The sequence below is a fragment of the Nomia melanderi genome, chromosome 8 (assembly GCF_051020985.1).
Source record: "Nomia melanderi isolate GNS246 chromosome 8, iyNomMela1, whole genome shotgun sequence".
Lineage (NCBI taxonomy): Eukaryota > Metazoa > Arthropoda > Insecta > Hymenoptera > Halictidae > Nomia > Nomia melanderi.
In genome coordinates, this window is record NC_135006.1 from 15,536,435 (window position 1) to 15,556,853 (window position 20,419).

The window sequence follows — 20,419 nt, forward strand, 5'->3', positions numbered from 1 at the left end:
AGTATCATGCGCGTTGCCAGAGATGAAATAGAAAACCCGATAAAAGGGAAATTGGAAGTTTTCCGAGCGGCGAGCGCCGCGTCGGTGGGCGTCGCTCTTCCGCGAAGGAACCGAACCACCCGTAATAGCGTGCCCGTCCCTTTGCCGGCGGTCCTTTGTGCCTTTTCGAGGGAAATAATCACGGCGAGGAGTTGCCGCGAGATCGATCGAGAAAGAATCACGGACCGCGCGAGAGACGTCGCGCGAAATATTCAAGCTTCCACGGAGGTTTCGCGAGCAGCGGCTGCAGTCCGTGTTGAGCCGGCGCTCGAAACTGGAATTTCGAAGTCAGCACCGACCGCCCCTCATCCCCGGCGTTCCCCTCGTCCTCGACAAACGAGAAATTAACCGGGAGAAAGAGAAGGGATTGCCGGGCGCGGGAATTTCCGCGAAGATTTCCATTTCCCGGCAAATAATATGGTTCAATTTGCAGACAGCGCGACTGGCATTCTTCTCTTTCCAGCGCCCGGACTCGCGTAACCTCGTTTCCGGCCCGGGGAAAGAGAGAAGGTGTACAACAGATACCGGCGGATAGGGAACCTGGAGAGAGACTTTGCGCCGGGAAGGTTCATTTGTCTTCGATTCCCGCAACGCACCTGGGAATAGAAGCTCACCGCTCGTTACAGGGCTCACCGATACGGAAACCCAGCCACGCACGCTACCATCGCCGTTTCCGGTAACTTTGAGAAACGGAGCAGCGCGACGGGAAGGACGGGGGTGGCTTTGACGAGACCGCTAATCGAAACGCGACCGCAAGCGGGCCACGTTCCGTCGAGTTCGTTCGGCTCATTCCCGCCGCGAATTTCTCGTTTTTCCGCGACCACGATCCCGTTCAACGAATCTCGCGGACCGATGTCGGACAGCGGAGGGACGCGCGAGGGACGCTGGGGCGGCGTCCAGTCGCGATCTAATGCGGAACGAGTTAATTCTTTCGGCGGTCCGACAGTCGGTGTTGTTTCCACGGCCGCGAATATTACCGGAAATAAACCGAGGGGAGAATGTTAATGCGCCGCAGGCTGATTTTTCCGTGACGCGCGGAATAACGAGTTCTTTTTCCCTCCCCTCGGAAACGAAAATTTCATTCCGTGTCTTCTACGCTGTCGCGCCCGTCGACGCGCGATTCAATCTTTCGGGGCATTTCTCGAGCCGCCCCGGAATCTCGATCGAATAATATTTTCCCCCGCGACGAGCCGAGCGCCTCGCTCTCGTTTCATTCTCCCCCGGCCGACCCTTACCGAACCTCGCGGGGAAAACATTCGAGGCTTCCTTTGAAAGAGTTACGCGTCCGAAGAATGGGACGGTTATTACGCGATTCGCCGTTTCGCCGTCGGAACGCCGGAGTTCGCCGCGCTCGACGATTCCGCCGGCTCGCTCTCCTTCGTACGAAATTTATGAAGCGTGGCGGCGCTCGTCGGAGGAGGATCCGACGCGGACGCGATAACCGATATAAAGGGACGGAGAGGACCCGCGAGGACCCGCCTCTGATAACTTATCGAATTCCCCGTTTCTACGCCGCACGAGGGGGCGAAGGAAAGAATGCGTCCAATCTCAGAAACGTCCACTCCGTCCCCCGACGTTCGATAAACTCGCCCTCATTTCTCCATTCTCCGAGTTCACGCTCACCTGGCCGAGGACGATGTCCTGGCTCGAACTTCTCCCGAAGGAAAAAGGGGAGGACGAGCCCGACCGCGGTGGATGCAAAATGTTTTACCCTCGGTAAAGTAACACACCCGAAGCTGACGAAGCGTAACGCGATACGCGGATCGCAGTGGACCGCAGGCGAGGCGGGCGAAGCTCGCTGGAAAGGGTTGCACGAAGGGGTGGGCTCGTTTCGCGAAAGGCGTCCATCGAAGCGGGACCGCATTCGTTCCGTTTCGAATATCAAAAACGATTCGCCCCGCGGGCGCACGTGGCCAGCCAGAAGGGTTGACGGTTCCGCGTCGGTGACGAGATAGGGTGAGTGGATATTAGGCGGGATATCCGACGGGGACGACAAGGAGCGCGTCCCGAATGAGACTGGTGGGCGATATTAAAGCACGTCCGGAATGTTACTCTTCGTGTCGTTAAACACTCGTACACGGCATCCTCGCGTCTTGTACATCTCTCCAGCCGTCATCCCTCTGTCTCTCACCCCGCGGCCTTTGTCCCCCGCGTTATTGCGATTTCCTACGGAGAGGGGAGCAGATATTACGCTCCTCGCAATAATGCGCCGCCTAATGGCGGCGCGATACCGGCGACTCGCTCGCGTCTCGATCTTAATCGTGACTCCGCCGACAGTTCGGGGCAACAAGTTCCCTCGTTCGACGAAAACTTCCCCGCCGGATGTTCGAACGCGCCGGCTTCGAGGCTTCGTCGATCTGCCGTGCAGCGAACGACGACGATTCCTCCGCGAGGCTCCTCTCGATCGCAGGCGAGAGGCGATAGGATCCGATCGCTGCCATATCGCGCAGCGACACTTCGCCGATCGTAAAAGCGCTCTCTCCGCCAGTCGAATTCCATTAGCGGCCGAATGATTTACGAGACTCATCGACGCGCCGATATTAAAGCGCGCACGGAATGTTGATGCCGCGTCATTAAACCCTCCTCCGACATAATCTCCGTCATTTGCCATCCTCGCGGTTTCTAGGCCCCCGACAGCTCGAGCGATTCTACCGCCGAACTCGCTGTGAAACCGGGCCGAGGCCCGGGAAACTGGTTATTCTCTCGAATTCGAGATGGTTTAACGGAATTCAGCTTCTTAACTGTCGTTCGTTTTTAATTTCTTCTCTATTTTCCTCTCCTCTCCATGCGTTTCACCGTGGAGATACCTTTTTCGCTTCCCGATTCGCGGTGTATCGGGGTTCCGATCGAACGCGACTGAAGCTTCCTGAAAGAGTTCGCGCGCGTGGACTCGTACGGGTTTCCATTAGACGCATCAAATATTTATGAACCGTTCCCCGTCGGCGGCCGAGAAAGCAGCGACAATAAAACGCGCGTGTTGTTCCATCGGGGAAGGAAAGAAACGGGAAGGGGAATGCGCGTACACGGATTTTACGCGTCCAACGGCTTTCCCTCGACGCGTCGAATCCGCGCCGAGACAAAAAGCGAGCGGGGGTTGCGAGGGCCGTACTCGGCAAATAAACAAGAGCAGCCCCGAAGACCTCGACCTTTCGTTCCAAGGATAAAAAGAGGTTTCCTCCGATCATCCCGACAACTTCTTCGCCGTTTTCGTCTCTCCGTCTTTCTTCTTGCCTCGCCCGCGCTTCTCTGCCGGCTAATCCGCCGGCCAACCTATCGCAAACGGTAGGAGGGACCCGTCGGATCCAATTCGGATATTATCCATAATAAATAAACCGTCTCGCTAAAGGGGCAGCAACGTCGAAGCTCGCAGTTGACGAGCATCGATCGAGCGAGGTCCGTGGATTCCTAGAGACTCGCCGGGATTTTTCCCTGCACCGTGACAAGCCCAAAAGTCCCGGGCAAACAATTTTCTCTGTAAATTACTCGTCGAAGGGAGAGCTAGGGATCCGTGCGGGCTCGAAGGGGAAGGATTGGAGGGGGCGAGGCACGAATCGAACAATAGGAACGACCGCGGCGTGTTTTCCGCGGGATAAAGGGAACGATCGATGTCGAACGGTGATTGGAAAACAATAAAGAAGAGGCGGAATGGAAAAATAACCGGGAAATATTTACTCGATAAATAGCCGGCCGGTCGAGTCGAAACAACGGGAACCGGCGACTCTCGATGGATCGTTCGCTGATCGGCTACAGTTTCGCTTTGTCGGTCATTAACTGGAAAGCTGCTACACAATCCGGAAAATCCCTCGCAGCGTCTAGGAGCTGCTGTATCGCTGGCAGCGAGGAAACGCTGACCTGTCGCAACGCGAGATCCAACGTCGGAAGGGAACACGAAAGACGGGAAACGGAACGTGAAACGACGCGTCGAGGATTCGACGGGGTTACCGGATTCGCCGGAATCGTCGGTCTAACGAGACGATTTTCAATGGGACAATTTTCGGGGCGCAAACGCACCGACGTACGTGCCGATCGTGACCCTGCGGGACAGGAATCGAATGGGTCCAGCGACGGCGCGGGTCGTCGTCGGCCGATCAACCCCGTGACGACTCGTTACGAGGCGGACACGTAAACCCCGGGCTGCGTGATGGTGTAACGCATGCAAATTCCAGAACAAATGCGTAATTAGCGTGTCCCGTCCAGGCGGAGACGTGTTCCGCAGCCCGGCGACGTCGCGCGGAAGAGGAATCCGTGCGGCCGGGGGTGCACGCGGCGCGCGGAGCGAGTCGTTAAATCAACGAGACGATTTTCGATCGACCGATCCTCCCCCGCAACCAGTCCCGTCCGTCCGGTCCCCCGGCATTGTCGCGGACGTGCGGTTCATGCTAATGCTTCCCCCGGCGAATCGAATGTTTTACAAGGCTCATGCATGTTCATACGCGCTTTGACGGACGGGAATAAGTTACGCCCCTCGATATGCGCATATTTATTTCGCCCCGGCGGGGCTTCCGCGTGCCCGCCACGATTTCCAAGCGCGGCGGGCAGCATCGAAGAAAAGGAACGTACCGATCGGATCTACATCCACGTCGATCCAGTTCGTTCGTAGCTACTCCCGGAAACAATACCCTTTCTCATAAGTGGCTCTCGTTTCAAGAACTAGCTGTCTCGTCGTGCAGTACACCGAAGGACGTCAGTCTCTGAACCTCGCATGCTAGAGGCATTCTAATGGTAAAATTGAACCGGTAAACGATCGGAACGGATCGATTCCAGGTAGCACGGCACTCCAGTTATGGACAAGTTAAATATCAATGTTCGACGCGAGCCGGTTAGGTTAACCGTGACGTCGCGGCGCGCGTCGTCGTCGTCGTTTCTCCGTACCCTACGTCGAACAGAGAAACGGACACGCGACGCCGCGCCGGCCGCGATTCTCCGTCGCCGCGCCGTCGAACGGAGAGTTACACGAGGGAACGCGAATCCATTAATAACCGAAATCAAGTGAAATTCGGGTCGGCTGCTGAATCACTCGCATGATAAACGAGGAGCGGCTTTCTCGGAAGTGGCGGCGGCGTTTTAAACGGCGAGAGGATACGTGACGCGCACGGGTGACATTAAAATGTATACGTTGCACGTACGGTTATTTATGTCCGAAATAGACCGGGCTCTCCGAGCCCGCAACCCCCGGCGAATATAATATCCCCGCGGCTACCACGAGATCGCATTACGCGATATCGATTCCGCGCGGGCTCGGATCCGGAGACGGACGGAACCTGCTCCCTTTCTCCGGTAACTCTCCCCGGCCCTTCGGCCTGTTGTTCGGCCGGGCTTCATTAACCCAGCCACGTTAATTAATCGAGACACGCTCCTCCGCCGGATCAAGATGCTACCGTACGGAACCGAATAGCTCGCGCTACCGCCAGAAACTGCCGATCGAAAGGAAACCTCCGAGGCGCCCCTGCGTCGCCGAGCGATCTGATAGCTGCCGATGCTACCTGCGATCCACGACCCCGGCGGTACCGTGTATTCTTTCGACTCTCTGATTCCGCTTGCGCGGAACAAACCGACCGTCGATTCGCCACTCCCACGCTCCTCTTTCTCCTTTTACGTCAATTAACATCGTTCGGCTACCCCGATCTTACGGGGAAACGAATAAATTAGCTCGCCGGTCGGCGCGCGGGTCTCGGGATCGTTCGTGCCGCGGATTTCGATCAATTTGTCTTTAATCCGCAAGCGGAACGGCATCGCGGGATGTTCGATCGGGGGAATCCGCCAGCGTCGCGGCGCAAATGAAACGTACGATGCGGTAACGACCTCGTTCGCCCCGAACCCGTTTTACCGCGCTGCTTCTCGGGGCGTCATAAACCCGGCGCCGTAAAGCGCGCCGCCGCCTTCTCCCCCGCCCCGGCGGATGCCGACTTTCGCGAATTCCCGGGTAATTGTCGCGGGGTGCACGCAGAGACGTTCGCGTAACGCGGCCGCCGCCCGCCCCTCCGTCGACCGGGCAAGTTCCTTTCAAAGATCCGCGCGCGAGCCAACTAATTACGAACTACGCGAGGCATCCGTTTAACGGTGTGTTTTACTTCCAAATTACACGCGCGAGCTGCTTGTTGCCCGGCTCGGTGTTTAAGCATCGCCCCGGAACACATTTAGACACACGGGACACGTGCGTCCCTCAAACAGTACGCGCGCCGCCGCCGTTGGCCGGATCTCGCGCCGTAAACGCGACGAGTTTGTTGTTCCCTGTCGCAATCCGGCTCGATCCTGCGCCGGAGTTTTCGTGACGGGAAAACGAAGCTTGCCGGTGTCCTAGATAAGACCGCGCAGCGTCCGCTCCACGAGAGGCCCCGGAACGTTCGTGGTTCACGTGAAACCGGGGACGTGGACGCAGGTTCCGATAACGCGGACTCGGTCGGTCCGTCAGTCGAAACGCGAGCGGAGTTTCGAAAGCAGAACGTCGGCCTGCGCGGTCCATAAACAATACCGCGATGGTATCGTTTACTCGTTGTCGCACGACCGCGCGGGGATTCTACGGCCCACCAATCGGGGGCCACGCGTATCGCGTCCGTAGCCGCGACGGACTCTGATTAATTGCTGTATAGTTTCCTGATTCCGAGTTACGAGCTTGACGGCCTGCCGTAAACCTTTCGTTGCGCAATTCTCTTTACGAGCCGAGAGCTTACTCGTGATCTTAAACGGGTAGATTGGGTATCGGAGAGTTCCCGATCAGACGCGTCGACCGAATCACCGCCGGAACTGCGTACTAACCTTCGAAAGATCGAGTTCCCCTGATGGAGCGACTTTCCATTCGGCAAATAATTCGTTCGTCAAACGGAGGACGATCTTTAGTGCCGTTCTCGATGATCGGAAGCACCACCGTCGCGTTTCCAGAGTCGGTATACCAAATTCGCGGAACCGTCGTATTTTCGTCCGACGGGCGTGCCATTATCACGGCTAGAAGGAGGAGAGTAACGAAGTTAATCGACGATATCGGAAACGAGTGTACCGTGACTCATTTTCCCAAGGAGCCGAGAACGCGATGAGATCATCGTGGACCACCCTCGTGCCCCATCCCTCGATCGCGTATCCGAGCCCCTTCCAGCCCCCGCGACACACAATTCCATCCAGAATTTACGGTCGTTATTGCTCTCGTGGAGCCACGTGTGCTCAGCTATCTTCCAGGATTCCATTAATTGGATCTGGAGTCGGGTTACGAGTCTCTGTTCCGTTGATGCTGAATCAGAGCAGTCGTAAGTACCGCGCGGCTTTGCTGAAACGTATGGTTTCCCGCGCGGCGGCTATCACGCTACCTCTCTACATTCGATATCGGCTACAGTGGCGTCGTGTCCAGTCGATGGCGTAACAACGCGAGCTCGTAATTATTTTTCCTCCTGAAACGGTAAATCAGCATATTTACCCGAATAAACATTCACGAGGAAATAAAACGGATACTGTACGAGAAACGTACATAAACGCAAAGATAATTAGAGAAGAGGAAAACATAAAGATGAGGATAATCCCGGGTTCACGCGCAAAAACGAAATAACTTTGCCTACCAAGGGCGCATTATCTGGGTCAGTCGCATTCGTTTCGGCCCCGCGGAACACTAGATTTTCATTCCCGTGCGATCTTCGATACCTCCTCGCCTTGTCCAGCGTCTGGCGCACGGATCCTCCGTTTCCCGAGTAGAGAGACCTCGTCGTTCGTTCCGTCGGACGCGACGGCACGCCGCAGACCCGCGGTTTTATCGAACAGAGGTTACTCGGTTCCCTGCGGAGTTGCGTCGGACTTTCCGCGGCGAGACGGGTCGGTGTCCGCCGGGTCGAAGAAAAGGTCCGTGACCTTTCCGCGCGTCCCACGCCGAGCGACGCGTTAAAGCGGCATTCGATATTCGACGGCTCGGAGAGAAGCGTTTAGGCCCGCGGGGCTGGGCGTCGCGTCCCTTATCATCCGCGCTCGCGCGAACAGAATCTCCCGGGAGCAAAGGGACCATACATCATCGCGGTCGCCTTTATTTGCCGAATTCCAGCGGCGAGCGGGGAAAAACGCGGGCGCGAGTCGGTCGAAGGATCCGGGGAGAAAGGAATTCTCTCGGCGTGCCGCTAAGCTCTCGGGCTGAATCCATTAGCTGACGCCATTAATATCCCCGTAATGATGAGCGATGAGCCGCGGCGAGATGGAGGAGGATCGGGGGTGGAGGATGACAAGTCGCGTCGTCTAAGTGCGCGGCGTGGAACGGGGGGATGATTCCGCGCCGCCGGTGGGACTCGCTCGCGCTCTCCTCCGCAGGGACGCGCACCGGCGGCTCTCGGGATCGTATCGAGTCTCCCGCGCGCACAACCGGCCGCGAAACCTTTGATAAATGCTGGTTCCCTTGGCCCGTCGCCAAACAACGCGCGCCACAATATTCCATCTCGCGTGTATCCCCCCATTCTGGCCGGAGAACGGTCGACTTATCGATGTAATCGAATCGGCCGCCGTTCCCCACGGGATTCCCGGGGCTCGGCTATCAACCGCGGCGTCGCGGTACGCAAAATTACGCGCCCGGGAAGAATGCGCCCGATTTAACTGTTAGGAGGAGCTCTAACCTTCCACCCCCCTCCTCCCTCTCTCTCTCTACGAGACGGATAACGAGTCTCCGACGGGAATGCATCACGCTGTAGCCGCGAGATCGTCGCGTCTCCTGATCGAACGGTTCTCCTGGCGCCTAGCCAGCCGACAGAATACCCGTCGAGCGAATATAATGCTCGCAGAGGGAGCGAGGGCTTATCGGTACGCGTTAAATCGCCGATCCCAAAAGCGCGTCGTCGCCGTTGTCGGTCCTTCTCCTTCGAGACGCGCACCTCCCGGAGGTTCTCGCAGCTCCAGGTAAATGAGTCTGGCCGCGGCGCGCTCACAATGCGTCGTCGATCGATCTCCGCGCGGAGCGCACACGACAATGGGCACGAACCGACGGAGACGACGAGGCCGGAGGAAGTTTCGCCATCCCGAAGATCCTTCGCACAAAAATCACTTTCCCTTTTCGCAGGCGCGCCACGTAACGTCGCCGGCCGACGCCCTGCTCCGTCTCTATTTCTCTCTTTCTTCCTCTCTCTCTCTCTCTCTCTCCCTATTCTCCTCGCAACGCGTGACGAGCGTTTTCCGTGGGCTGCCGGCGTGTACCAGCCCTTGGCGACGGATTCGAGTCGACGAGAAGGGGATGCAGGATTCGAGACGTGAATTTCGAGCGTATCTTCCTTCCTGCCTGTTCCCGGATCCTCTTTCATGGTTATAATCGTATCGGAAGCGTGCTGTATGCGATGGAACTGCTAAGCCGCGCGGGGAATATTGGTCAAAGTTATAGTTAATTCGGCTTCCATCGGAAGCAGTTGAAGCAGTTGGTAATAACGGGTGATCGGCGCGTCGATTGATCCCGGCAACGCGGCACGGCGTCGATGCGCGCTGCCCGTCGGTACCGTTTATTCATTTGTATTCGTCGGGCGTTTATTAGCATCCGTCCTGAACGCCTCCATTAGAAGTGCAACGACTAGATTGCGGAAGTTGATGCAGATTAACGGTTCGCAGAAACGTTCTCCATCGACGATTTCCGTGAATCGCTTGGAGAAATAAAACGAGACTGCGTTTCGTTCTGTCATTCTGATATTCTCGCGCCTCGTAACTCCACGAGGATACAGTTCACCGGCGAACGAATCGTTCACCAGGCCTAACGAATTCCTTGTTTCTTTCCAGATGATCGATGCGTCGTACCACACGAACCCGTCGCTGCAGAGCACCGCCTTGATCATCACCTGCGCGGTCGTGCTGCTCCTAATGGCGGCGATCGTTTCCGTCGTCTTCTGGAAGTGAGTACCAGCATCCTCGATACCGAAGTTTCCGCGATAGAATCGTGCAACGCGGCACTCGACTGACGCACCGTCGCGAGATACTGTTCCCAGGACCGTGTCGGGGCGACCGCGTCAACCCCCGACGGCAATAAAGACTAGGTTTCATTCCGACCGGACATCGTAAGGTGTGCGGGACTCAGGGTCGCTCGGGTTGTAACCGTATTTCAAGGGTTCGAGTGGTCGTCCGTGCGGAGGGTCCCTCGGCGAAGCGGGTAGAAAAGGGCGATCGAATAGGGCCGGGGACGGTTGCCGGTACGACACGGGTTTGCCATTCTGGCGGTCACCGAATTAGCCAAAAATAGGCGATTTCGCGTCGGCCACGGGTCGGTACTCCCGACACCGTTTGCTTAGCGAGATTACTTCGGCCCCCCGGCTTGTCTTCCTCGTGCAATCTCGGCGTAGTGAAAATTTTATAAGAAATCCCCCGCCGGCTCGGCCGTCCCGATGGAGACTTAAGAATCATGGACGGGGGCAGGAAACGGGTGTCATTGTCATTCCAGTAGGCGCTAAATTAGCCGTGAACATAGGCCACTGCGGAAGCCAGAGTCGGTCTGTCGCGGTGTCCGGCGGTGCTCTAGGCATCGCGGGTTTCGTTCGTTCGCGATAATCTACAGTGGCACCGGGGAATCCTCTCAACCGTGCCTACAGAATATATACGCGCCGGCTCTATAAATTTCTCGCAGGTATACTAATGAACTTTATTTCTCCCGGGTCAGCGATGTTCGAGGAACTCGTACAAAACGCGGCCCACGGAAGCGCAAGCTCGACGCTGACGTTCGCCGCGTTTCGGTTGAACGAGCTTCTGAGAAGCGATCGGCTCGCTCGACAGGTTTCTCTATTTGTCCAAAAATACGCGTTCGAAGAATCGAGCGGCAGTCGAGGCGTTGTTACGCGTCGACTGCCGCCTGAGCGATAATCACTGACACGGTAGCCACGCCGAGCGGTCTTTCTCTCCCGCCTTTGTGCCCGCGGCGAAAGCACGTTGCTCGTGGATCCGCGAGAGATCCGCCGGGAAGAAATACGCATCCAACGCGGCGCGCAGCCTAGAAGATTTACGTGGTCCCGCGTTCACCCGATTCGGACATTGTCTCTCGCTGGTTTACCCGCGGTGTCGCTATAAAGAATGAAATACAATGGCGGGAAAGAAGATTCCGGAGTCGCCGGTACTCGCGGCCTCCCACCGTCGCGTCCAACGCCGAACAAACTTTTCTATTCGTAACTCTCGCCGTCGTTGTTGACGGAATACCAGACTCCTCCAGGGATTCTTCGATTATTCGGCGGTAGCATTTGTTTCTGCAGCGATCCGGCGAGGAAGACAACGGCTATCAATGGTACCACCGATCGATGAACTCTGTCTTGGGCGATCGGCAACGGGCCAAGACGATTTTGGATCGCACAGAGACCCGCATTCAAGACCCGCCAGCCAGAGCCCCCGTATTTTACATCTGGGCAAGCCCCTCGAACATCCACTGATCGCGACAGCGTCGTCCCTGTCCGCGGCCCTCTTTTCGCCCGGTTATCGTAATAGGCGGTCATTATCGTTCGTTCCCGCCAACATCTGAACGCCGGGTCTCGCGGCTCTTCGACGTTCCCCCTCCCCGCGTAGAATCTGTAATGCCTGCACGATATCTCGCCGGGCGAGAAACATTCCTGCACGTGAAACGCGAACCTGTCCGGGGTCCCATGCGCCGGCGGGCCGCCTTTTCGTCGACAAGATTTCGCGATCGACGAATAATTCGTTCCGACGGGGAACCCCGGCCGAAAGCCGTCCCCTGTCTCCCCGGCTGTTTGCACAACAGCGTTTCTGTACCACGGGGTTTTTTCGGTTTATCGTAATAGCCCCGCAGCGCCATTATCGCGGGCCGCAAGCCTGCACGTCTCAAGTCTCAACAGGCACCTCCGGCTGTTCGCCTCGGACTTTGTGGGTGGGCGACGTCCTCTCTCCTCGTCCGACGCGCCGTTCTTTAATCTCTTGACGCGCGGGAACAAGCTTGTCTCTCGCTGTAACGGGTGTCGATTAACCATCAATTATCGGCGATCGAAGTTTCACGAGAATATCGGAACGCCCGGAATGCCATCGGTATTCCCCCCGAGCACGTTCAACGCTCGGCCGTCCCGCGAGGAACTTTTTAACGTCTCGTTTATCCTCTCGAGCCGGAGAGAGGACTGTTTTTTCAACCGTGAAAGCGTCTGGTCAGCGAGTTTCCCGATCGAGGCCCGTTCCGCCTTTAATCACGATCTTGGACACCCCGTACGAGCGTGTACGGGCACGTACACGCGAGCGGAACCGACGTCGCCTCGTGTCCCCGGCAAACGCGGAGAACCAACACGAGCCCGCGTAGTTTGTATGCTAATCGCAGCCCTGTTCGCCCATCTCTCCGCGCCCTCTCGTCCCCGCTCCGTCGTCGCGATACACGCTCCCCTTCCCCACGCCCCGCTCTCGCAGTCCGCTTCTCCTCTTCTCTTCCGCTCTGTCCGAACCGCGTCTACTCGGCCGCTTCTCCCTTTCGCGCCGCGATTTCCGTACTCGACGCGACCTCCCCCGTGTTCCAGTCGATTCGCGATAATTCGACGCCGGCGTTCGATACGGCCACGCGAACGGGACGGACGCGTTCCTCCGCGGGATCGCGCCGGCTGTAACCGAGACAAATTGTAAGCGGACGTAACGCGCCGCGCTATCCGTCGGCCTGCCTTGTCAGACCTCGAACCACCACCCCCGGCCGTTCGTTGTTCCGCCGTGTCCCGTATCTCGTGGCGATTAAACGACCGCGACCGCTCCGTCTTCTTTATGGCTGTGGGACTGCGGAGCGCCGTGTACCGGTGAACTTTTACAAGATATTAAATAGAAGTGCCGGCCAGGGTGGGACGGGCAGCGGCAGTAACTCGGTTTAATCTTCGCGCTGAGTAATTACATTCTTCGCCTCGGAAAGTCGTGGTTTCCGCGGGGACGAGGACGTTTGCGACAGGCGATGCGGATGGCGAACGATACGACGGATGCACGGATTAAAGAGAGGAAGCTGCGGCAGACTGACTTCTCTACGGCGGAAATTCGCGGGGAACAGTGTCGTTCGGCGAATAAATAGGGAAACGAGATTCGTACGAGAGATAACCGATTCGTCATCGTTGAATACCAGGTGAACGGAACGCGGACTGAACTTACGACTACACGGTCGAACGTTCCAGTGGAACGGTGAAAGGACGCGGACTGGAAGAATCTTTCAGTTCCCTCTATCTGCTGAAAGGACCCGCAAGGTTTAAAACACGAAAGAAACGCGGCAGTTCCCAGCAAAAGGAGCCGGGCAGCGGGTAGTATGGGTGGCGGCGGGGCAGAGTAAAGATCCCGCAGCCCTTATTTAACCGTCGGCGGCCGCGCCGCTGCAGGCGATACCTCTTCGCCTAATCTAACCTATATTTTCCTCCGTTTCACCTGGAGCTCGGCTATCGGTCGGTTTTTTCCCCTCTCCGTGGTAACTATCCGACGGAATAGCCGAACGCCGCGTCTAGACGATGGCGGCCCTCGCGTTGCTCCCATTTTCCCAGTGCGGCGGCGGCGGCGCGCTGAATCGAGCCGGGGAACTGCGCGAGAACCGTGAATTCCCGCGTGTCTGGGAACGTGAGGATGAAAACACCGTCGGGCTCAATATCGGGGAACATTAAAGCTGATCCGATGCCTCGCTCACAGGCCCAAATTGAATTCCCCGCGAGAAAATATCGCGCGGTCCGCGCTCCTCCCTCACCGTGTCAGCGGTGTCTCTCCGGTAGGCGCGATCGATGCCCGGCGCCTCTCGAATCTCGACCAGCGCGAACCGGAAGCACGCGGAGAAAGCTCCGGTTAGACCGAGCCACGGTTTCCCCATTCTTCCGCGTCAGTTCGATTCGCCGCGAGTCACGGTAACCTACGATCCGGACCCACGATCCGGTCGTGATATCGATCGCACTATTCGCAAAAGTCTTTTCTCCGCCCGGAGCTGCCGCGTTCGAGTCACAATTCCGTTCGGAACGTTTCCGCTGGGGATCGAGAACCCAACGAAGGCTACCTATGCACAGCGATGTCCACGCGGTCACGCTTACGCGGGGATGGGATTCCAACGAGAGTCATTCGCGGAGGACCGAGAAGCTTTAGACGTCTGCTTCTCTACCCACCCGTTAATTCGAATCTTCGAATTTACCGGGCAGAGGAGCCGTTCGCGAGGCAATAACGATAAACGCCACTGGGATGTTCCCAGGAATAGCGAAGAAACGCAACGAAACAGCGCGCCGGCAAAAAATTGGAAAAGACGCTCGGAAACGCTTGGTTCGACGATATTTTCCGGTTGTACGTTGGATAGCATTGCTTACATTCCGCTTGCAGCGGCACAGATTCTGGACGATGTAAACGGGAAGCAAGGAATTGCCTCTCGGAGGAGGGAATGGGCACGTTCGTCGCCTACGTCGGCTCCGCTGGTCCGTTCCCTCCTCCTTTCTCGCTTTTGTATCGCCCTCCATCTTTCTGGCCCGCACTTTGTCTCCGCGAGCCACATTCGGGTCACCGGCGCAACCGGGGATGCTTTAACGATCTGCATTGCATGAGCATTTCCCTCTTCCCTTCGACCGGACACTCTTCCCACCCGTTTTCTTGCGTCCTCGCGCCGATCCGCCGCCCACCGCGGCGTCGTCACAGTTTCGGATTGCACCCGATGGTTGACAAACTCCCGTTGTTTTGCACGGCAAACAAGCGGTTACCGAATCCATTCCGCGAGTGGATTCATTGACCATTTCGCGAGAATTTCTTTCGTGAGATTGAAGCGAGCCGGATAACGAGACGCGTCGAGTCTTTCGCCGACACCGGCCACGCTCGAGGTTCGCGTCGCTAGGCTGATCTAGTTGAGCTTACTTTTCAAACCTGATTACTCGTGCGTCTGGTCGGCGCGCGTGGAACTGCTGTTCCGCCCGGGGAACTTTGGGCGAGAATGTTCGCGGCGTTCTAACTGTTCTATTCGGTTCGCCTAGTGTCTGTTTGCTTGCGTACATATTTCCCAGCGAGGAATTGAATTACCCATTCGCAGTGGAAAGATCAAGAAACATCAAGAAACATCAACGACCGACGACGGAAATATTCGATACGCGTTATCTTCCAATTCTTTTCGTTTCAAGTGTATTCTCCTCTGAGAAGTTGAACGTCTATTCGAGACGAATCCAGTGAACAGGAAATACGGGGCAGGTTGCGTTACTCGGGGAAACGTTGATAGACGAAAGGCAGCGTCGCGCGAATCCTTTTTACACCGGGTATCGCTGCGGCGATCATCTGTTCGGAACAGTTCCTCGAAGGACTCCGGTTACCAGGACACAGTGTCGGGGGTGTCTCGAGCTGTGGAAAAAAAATCTATTCGCCTCGGGGAATCCCCGGAGCTGTGGAACGAGTGGCGGGGTAAAGGTCGACGGGGGGTGCGGGGGAAACGGGCACACACACCGTACAATAGCTAGCAATTATGTAGAGTGGCCGACGTCTGGCTCGAGTCGGTGTACTCGGTCGGTGCGCGCACTCGTCTTGGTCGTCGACGCGGTCGTCTTGGTCGTCGACGATGGCGTCGTTGCAGTCATTGCTTGTTAACGCTGCGTCCCGGGTGTCTCGGAAATGTACCGTCGTTTCTGCCTGCCATTTCCCTTTCCCTCTCGCTTCTATCGGAGAAACAGGAGCAGAGAGAGAGACAGAGAGAGAGAGAGACAGAGAGACATTCTGCGTGGCCCGCTTCTCCGCGGAGACATTGGTAGGAAGTGCACGTGCAAGAAAATCGCGGGATGCACTTACGGATATTACCGGAGAGCGCAGCCGGTGTAAGAAACAGGTGCACAGCAGGCGAGAGAGAAGGGAGAGCATCGCTGAAGATGCTGTTACAGGATCCCGAACAACGGGAATTAAATCTGTCGCGACTGCGTGGGCATTACCCATGTAACTGCCGCCTGGATCGCGACAGTTTTCGCCGGTAATTAGCGACCGGACGGCCGTCGTCGCGACGACGTTCGTGAAAACAGCCTCGCACTCGAGCCGGAGTATCGGAACGTCGGACGACGGCGCCGCGAAATTAAAATCCGAAATAGAGCTCGAGTTAAGAAGAGTCGAGCGAGGAAACAGGCCCGATTCACTCGCACAAGGGTGGCTCCGCGAGGATCCTCTTGCACGAGAGGCGTTCTCGAACGAACCGAGATCCCCGACCCGTCTAGCCGAAACGTCGGACCGTAAGGACGAATGGTAATTAAGGGAGGACAAAAAACTTGCTCTCGTCGCGCCGAAAGCACTCGGCCGTTCTTTTTTTTCTTCTCGTATTTACCCGGGAATTAGTTCTTGTCCGGTTTCGATCACACTTCAAACACACCGTCCGCCGTCCACGTCGCGCGTACCCAGCCTCCGCTCGCCCCGATCCCGACGGGACTCTCGGGGCTTTTTCACTTACGTGCCGTTCGGTTCGGAACGCCGTCCCCTCCTGTCCTAGCCGTAATCAAGGGCCCATTGTGTCCCGTTCTCCGGGGCCATTAGACACCGCGGACAATCGCACCGGAAGCGCATACGTGCAGTTGCACCTCGCGCGTCCATCACGGGAATAATTTCGGGACGGGGTCCTCTCCTCTCCCGCCGGCTCGCGTTTAGGGAGCCAGCGAAGGTGGGAGCCATGGGTGACCTGGACCGTCGCCGATGGGAGGAAGGGGTACAACACGGAGCAGTGAATCATGCTCGTTGTTTCTGTATACGTAGCAGCAGATACCGAGAGGGGAAACGGTAGTCTATGGGTAATTTAACCCGTGGCAGTCCTGAATGGGTTATAATTGGTGATGACAGGCCGTCAGGAGAGGCAGCATTCAACACGGCGAGAGTGTCGCTCTCCAGGATCGAGCTCCGCTCCGACGGGCACCGTCCCCAGACGCCGGAGACACCCGCCAGATTTCTCAGCGCCCGGGTGGGGCTGACGCCGATTCAGACGGCTGACGTGGAAAGTTGCGATCCTTGAATGGCTTGTCAGTCTCTAGCTGCTCCGAATATAATCGGTCGCGTCGCCTCGGGAAGACTCCTTTTCGAGGTTTCTTCAATGGGCCTAGGATTCTGCTCCTCGTCGCAGTGTCCTGACCCTAGATCGATGATCCCGAGGCCTCCGGTACCACCGTTCCGCGACTGTTTCGCCGAGGACGCGGCTCATTGATTCATCGTCGGAGCGGAATCGCGTTACGAGAACAGGACCGTTGAATTCGCAAGTTCGCGTCGGGCCGGATGGCATCCGGAGAATCAGACTGTCCACTCCGGGACGGACTCCGACAGTTTCCCGTGAATCAAGGGGACAGCCCGGAGCAGCCCGGTGGAAGTGGTGCGGTTCGATTCAATTACAACAGTGTCGGCCTAATTCGCGCAAAGCTGGTTTTGCGGGCCACCTATGACGGTGCACCACGGCACCGGATCCTGTTCCCGGAATGACGCACCTTATACCAGCTGCTCGAGCCTCGGTGCACCGTGCCATTCCCGGCTCCCTCTGTAACTGTAGCCCTGTCCTACCACTCGGATGCTCCTCCACGGTGGTTCCGCGCGTAGACATAATTCCGTTCTCGCTGTGATATATCCGTGAATGCGAGCCGCGGGAACGGCCAGCGGTTCTCAGCCACGCGGAACTGTGTTTCCGCTCGACCGTCGCCTTTCGAAACCAGCGGAACGAACTGTAATTCGAATTGCCCGTCGTACGACGCTCTCTCTCGCGACCAGTTCCCTCGCGAAGGCTTCGGGATGTCACCGTGTGCGACGAAAAGTATCCGGCGAATCGAAGAGGATCGAGGGCGCAGCCGAGAACCCCTGATGCGCCGGAGCGCCCCAATCTCCACCGTCATTCTAATCCCATTCCATTGCAGCTTCGCAGCCGGGAATATTACCGTAACTGCCTATAATTACGTCATCGTCATTGTCTCCTCGCATGCATCTCCGCTGAATGCTACAGAGGCAACCCTTGCCGGTTGCAACCCTCTGCACGCATCGCCGAACCTTTATCTTTCGATTTCGCGTCTGGTCTTCGAGGGGCACCGCGGGATTGTCCTCTCCGCGTTGTACTCGGCTGTACAGCGTTCGTTGCTGTCGAGACGACACTCGCGACATTCTTTCTCGTTCGTTGGCTCTCGTTCGGTAGAGAAACTTCGAGTGCGTTTTCGAAATTCACGCAACGACGAGCGATAATCGAGCGAATCCTTCGAAGATCGAACAACCTCTCGACGTCCGCTCAACCTCGAAGCGAACTTCCGTTCAGCCGGTAACTCGGCGATCTCCTCCTTTGTCCCGCGCACCTGCGATCGCCGCGGCGCTCTCGGACGCGGTCTGGTTCAACCGCGGCGCGCGTCTCGTTACGTTTTCATTGGCGTCGTACCCGGCGGATTCGCGCGTCGCCGACGGTCGTTCACCCGCGCTCTAGGCTCTTTGTGCCCGGCTTTCACGGCTGGTAATTGGGAAAGAAAATTGTGGACGTCCGTGCGCGCGCGGGAGACACAACTCGGGGAAAAACGTCGAGAGCCGGAGCCGCGAGAGGGAAGGCAGACCGAGGGGAGGCACTGTTCGCCCGAGAAAGTTGCCTCGCGACCCAGATTCGCGGATCCGAGCATCGGAATAACAGGAAAAAAGAGGCGGAAGAAGGAAAAACAACCGGGAACGATGTTCCCAGCCGGCTCGCGAGAATTATGGAAGGAACGGGACGGTGTCACGGCGTTTCGCAACGAGCAACGGATATCCCTGTTACGCCGATCCCACCGAAATGGGTTCATGTTTCCGTTGGTAATCCGAAAGTGAAGTTTTCCCGGCGTTCGCGGATCGCCGTGCATTATCGTCCGTTGAAATCCCGGCGGGTGCTCGACAAAAGGGAATGGAATCGGTGGCGCCGGCGGGTAAAACGATTCCATTCGCGTGATCTCGTATCTCAGTTACGCCGCGCGAATTAATTAACACCGTGTACCAGCGCGTTGCTCTTCGCGTTGGGTGCGAACACGAGCAACGCTCCCGAAGATACAACCGCTCGGATTCGTCCGCCTCGATCAGCCTGCCGGCTGATCCATATTCATACGCGGAGCCGACGGTCGCGATCGTCGGTGTATGCCGGTCGCTCGCGAGGTGAACTGCAGCGAGGGCATCGTTGCACCTGCGACACGATGCTATCCGTTCGTATGCATATCCGAGCGAAGTGCATGCCCGGCACCGTGTAGCCGGTTAATACGCGTCGAGGAGGATTCTCGCGCGTTAATATAAGCCGGCGGCGGCCCCGATTAGTCGGTGCACGCGAGGACCGGCAACGGCCTTACGCCAGTTACGTTATGCCGGGCATGCGAACCGCACTGGACGGAATAATGCGGCCGAGAGATGAACAGCGCTTGGATCTGCCCGCAGAGTCGACGCTGCGGACGAGGAGCCGACCGGCTGCATATCGGCTGCTTCTCAGCCGCGCAATTGCATTTCGCGAATTATTGGCGTATCGTCGGCAATTTCGGCCTCTGTTCTCTGCGGCTCCGGCCGGATTCATGGTCGTCGCCGAACGTCTGTCGGCGCATCGCGACCGGCCCGTCTTCCGGCGAACCCGAATTCCTCCGGTTATCGACTCCTGCACGCTGTCCGCCGACGAGAACGAGACCGAGGATATTGGACCGGCGACATGATCGGCGCAACGGTTCGCTAGGAATCCCGCTGGAATGGTCTTAGACTTGGTTCGCGGTTAGCGCGGCGACTCGCGTGGATCGTCGTATCGCTTTGATGCACCGCACTGATTCTGGACACGCGACGCACTGATTGGAGTTCGAGTGGTAGGGGATCTTCTTTGAACTTCGATCGAACGGATAAAACGGAGCTCTTTCGCGCTTCGAGAGTGTTTGGGACGATACGGGAGTGTAAGGTGGAAAAGATAGTCTCAGGTTGTCGCGATCGGAATATCCGCACGCGGCCGGATATCTTTAACAAAACGTCGGGTTGATTCGATCGGAGTCGGCGCGAGGGACGGTCGGTTAGCAGTAATTACAGCAGCCAAAAGCCTTCGTAAATTTCCATTAGTCGCGCGCGTATTTGCAGCCACCGCAGCAACGCGACAAATGGAAATTTGACGGGAGTAGTTCTTTGGCGAGTTACCGGTTGAATTAATGCCCGAGGCCGGCTCCGAATAGAATTCGATTACACCGATAATTACAGCTCATTGCCGGTGATTGCGGAATGGGAATAGTCGGTGTCGGTCGCGTTGTTCGCGCATCGAACCGACCATTAAAACCGTTGCCCCTCGTCTTTTGTGGAGGACGAACTACGCGCGCGACGAGCAACGAGAGTTTCCCCGGCGAAGCTGCGGCGCACAGCCTGCTCGCTCGCTGGCGCGTTATCCCAAGAGAGAAAAAAGAGTGGAAACCAGCGGGAATGATGAAACGAAGAGAATAAGCGGGCGAAGGGAAAAAAAAACGGTGAACGCAACGTCGGCGTCGGCGGCGGCGGCGGAGAGTTCGCGGAGTTTCATAAACAGAATTATGCTAACTACTCGCGG

At 57.3% G+C, this 20,419-nt stretch overlaps 1 protein-coding gene across 6 annotated transcripts in view; it reads left to right on the plus strand.

Annotated features, from left to right (window-relative positions):
- Window positions 1–20,419, plus strand: part of pxb (putative Hedgehog signaling attenuator pxb) — a 245,006-nt gene that overhangs the window by 203,677 nt on the left and 20,910 nt on the right. For all 6 annotated transcript variants that reach the window (XM_076369798.1, XM_076369797.1, XM_031969425.2 and 3 more), the window contains one exon: window positions 9,757–9,869. In XM_076369798.1, coding sequence (XP_076225913.1) covers window positions 9,757–9,869 — 113 coding nt within the window. The remainder of the gene's footprint in view (window positions 1–9,756; window positions 9,870–20,419) is intronic.